Source organism: Acanthisitta chloris, unplaced genomic scaffold, assembly GCF_000695815.1.
Source record: "Acanthisitta chloris isolate BGI_N310 unplaced genomic scaffold, ASM69581v1 scaffold42233, whole genome shotgun sequence".
NCBI classification, from domain to species: domain Eukaryota; kingdom Metazoa; phylum Chordata; class Aves; order Passeriformes; family Acanthisittidae; genus Acanthisitta; species Acanthisitta chloris.
In genome coordinates, this window is record NW_008666193.1 from 1 (window position 1) to 2,934 (window position 2,934).

Consider the following 2,934-nt stretch of genomic DNA (forward strand, 5'->3'; position numbering starts at 1 on the left):
GGGGGGACACTGACCCCCGACCTTAACCCCGACACAGACCCCGAGACTGACCCACACTGACCCCCGCGTGAGGGCATACTGACCCCCGACCCTAACCCCGAGACTGCCCCGCACTGACCCCCGCGGATGCAGGAGGGCAGCGACCACCGACCCTGACCCCACTGACTCCCAGCCCTGATCCCCGCAGAGGGGAAGAGGTGACCCCCGTGGAGGGGTGGAGACCCCTGCCCCACTGGTGAGTCCTCACCACGACCTTGGGGACCTGCATCGGGGGATACCACTGCTGGCCCTGCATCGTGCCCTGGGCTGGGTGTGTAGCCCCCCATTTCCCTCCCATAGGGCTGGTTTTGCCCCCCACCCCGTGCTGCCGGGGTTTGGCCATGTCCTGGCAGCCCCCCGTGCCAGACATCCTGGGGAAGCTGTAGCCACGCTGTCCCTCGGGGGTCCTGGGGGTTTATCTGCCTGGAGAGAGGGGAGGCAGAAGGGGTTCCACGGCTGCAGCAGGGTGGGAGTGTGTTCCCTGCACCAGTGGCTCCCCAGGCTTGTCCTGCTGCATGCCAGGTGTGGGACACTGTTACCTTCTGGGAGGTCCCAGCCTGAGATGCCTGAGGTTTAAGTGGTATATTAGAGACAAATTGTTCCCTGTGAGGTGCTGAGGCACTGGCACATGTTGCCCAGAGAAGCTGTGGCTGCTCCATCCCTGGGAGTGTTCCAGCCCAGGTTGGATGGAGCTTGGAGCACCCTGGGCTAGTGGAAGGTGTCCCTGCCCATGGCAGGGGGTGAGGTGAGATGATGCTTAAGGTCCTTTCAACCCAACCCAAATTCCAGAGTTCCATGATGCTAACTCTCCATCTTTCCCCTAAGCCTTTACCCTGAGGAGGTGATCCAGGCTGGAGGGGCTGAATTCCAGCCCCACAGCAGTAACAAAACCACCTTTGTGCCTCCTGCAGAGCCATAGGAAGATCTCTTAGGAGCGCAGATGCTCCGTGACCCCTTGCCAGGTCTTCCTGCTGCAGCAGCTACTCCTGGGAAGGCTCATTCCCAGGCACATTCCTGGAGGGATCACAGCATCCCAGGAGCAGCTGGAAGCGCTGGCCGGCGGGAGAACCTCCAGCCACAATCCACCGTGTGGATTTGCATCCCTGGTGCAAAGCTGAGGGTCTGGAGAGGGGCAGAGCCGGGAAGTTCCAGGTGGGATAGCACTGCGGGGGGCTGAGCCTCTGTGGGGTTTGTGTCATTGGATGAGATACGATCCACAGGGAGGAGAAATCCCCGTGTGTGTTGACAAGCACTTGCCACCTCTGGTGGTGAATTTAAACCGCTTGGTCGCCAGTTTGGGGCTGGAGCTGTGCTGTGCCAGCCCCGAGGGCTGTGCTGGGACCAGGCCATGCTGCTCCCCTGTCCCCTCACAGCCCCGGAGCTGCCGTGGCACAGCCCTGCTCTGCCTTCCCCCTGCAGCAGCGCCGGGTTCATGTGAGAGATGGCGAATGCCGAAGTGAGTGTCCCTGTGGGTGATGTGGTGGTTGTACCAAGTGACGGCAACGAAGGGGAGAACCCGGAGGATACCAAAACCCAAGTGATCCTGCAGCTCCAGCCGGTGCAGCAAGGGTGAGCTGAGTGGTACTGGTGTGACTGGGAGGCGTGGGGTGGGATGGGGGGAGCCCTGTGGGGTTTTGTGGCGTGGGGATGGAGAGTCGCTGCAGTTTCCATGTCTGCATTGGTTTTCTGCCATGCAGAGGAGGGAGAAATACAAGGGAAAAAGGCTTTTGTGTGTGTGGTTGTCATGGGGCCTCTAAGGGCTGAAATTGTCCTGTGGGGCTATGGTGTTTCCTGGATTGTGGCAGCAGGGAAGTGCTGTCCCAGTCTCCCTCTTCCCTCTCCAGCCCCAGGGTGGGTTTTTGCCATGCTGCAGCTGCTGGGTGTAGTGGTCTTCATGTCTACACTTGCATGTGCCTCTGCACCAGCTTTCCCTTAAAATATGATGCTTATTATCAGGATTATTCCCCTAAAATAATCCTCCTTTAAAATACAACGAGGCTGGGATGTGGAGGGAATTTTATGGCATCCCTGGCAGCTGCTGCAGAGAAGTGACTGCCACCACACGCTTCATCCTCACTCTGGATCCATCAGGATGTAAAAACCTGGCACCACTTGGATAATATTCAAAGGGCAGGGTGGCTGTGGGCCTGATAGTGACTTCCTTGCGTGGTCACCTCGTGCTGAAGTGTCACACAGGGCTAGGAGGGAAATCCTGGGACACTGAACTCTGCTTACTGCTGTTGTGGGTGGTGGAAAGCAGAGGAGAAGGCACAGAGAAGTCTGCAGAGCTGCTTCAGTGGTGCTGGCGGCATGGAGGGTGGGCTGACAGGACTGGGAATGCCTCTGCATCTGTCAGTCCTTGAGATTATTAGTGTTTTGTATATGCCAAAAAATTCCTGGTGATTGAAACTGTATCAGACAAACTGCACATCCCTCGAGGACAGGCAAGAAACGAACCGAGTTTAAGGCCGTGCTGTGAATCCTAATTTCCCGTGGTTTGGGGAGTTTGTTTATGGATCTCTCTCACCACAGGATTTACCAAGAGAGCTCTGAGGCCAGTGCTGCCGTGGTGGCCGTGGAAACCCACACCATCCACAAGCTGGAAGAAGGGATTGGTGAGTTCCCTCTTGGATGGATGAATCCCCTCCTGTGCAGGGCTGGAGCCTCCAGTTCGCTGGGCTTCCTTCTGGCTCTGCCCCTGCAGATGCTGATTCCCAGGCATGGATGTGGGTGCAGGGGCTGGGCATACTCTGGAATAAGAGTCTGCTGTTACTGCTTGGTCTCAAAGTCCTGGAAGTGAGATCCTGGCTCTCCTGGAAGGAATGGTAAGGGCTCCCACAGGGTCCAGGGGAGCCGGGATGTCACCCTAGTTGTGGTGTGCAGGCACTGGCAGCA

The 2,934-nt window shown here is 58.0% G+C and overlaps 1 protein-coding gene across 1 annotated transcript in view; it reads left to right on the forward strand.

The window, feature by feature from the left end:
* Nucleotides 1-1,480: 1,480 nt before the first annotated feature.
* GMEB1 (glucocorticoid modulatory element binding protein 1) overlaps nucleotides 1,481-2,934 on the forward strand; it is an 8,843-nt gene continuing 7,389 nt past the window's right edge. Inside the window, exons 1-2 of the mRNA XM_009071990.1 lie at nucleotides 1,481-1,608; nucleotides 2,572-2,654. Coding sequence (XP_009070238.1) covers nucleotides 1,481-1,608; nucleotides 2,572-2,654 — 211 coding nt within the window. The remainder of the gene's footprint in view (nucleotides 1,609-2,571; nucleotides 2,655-2,934) is intronic.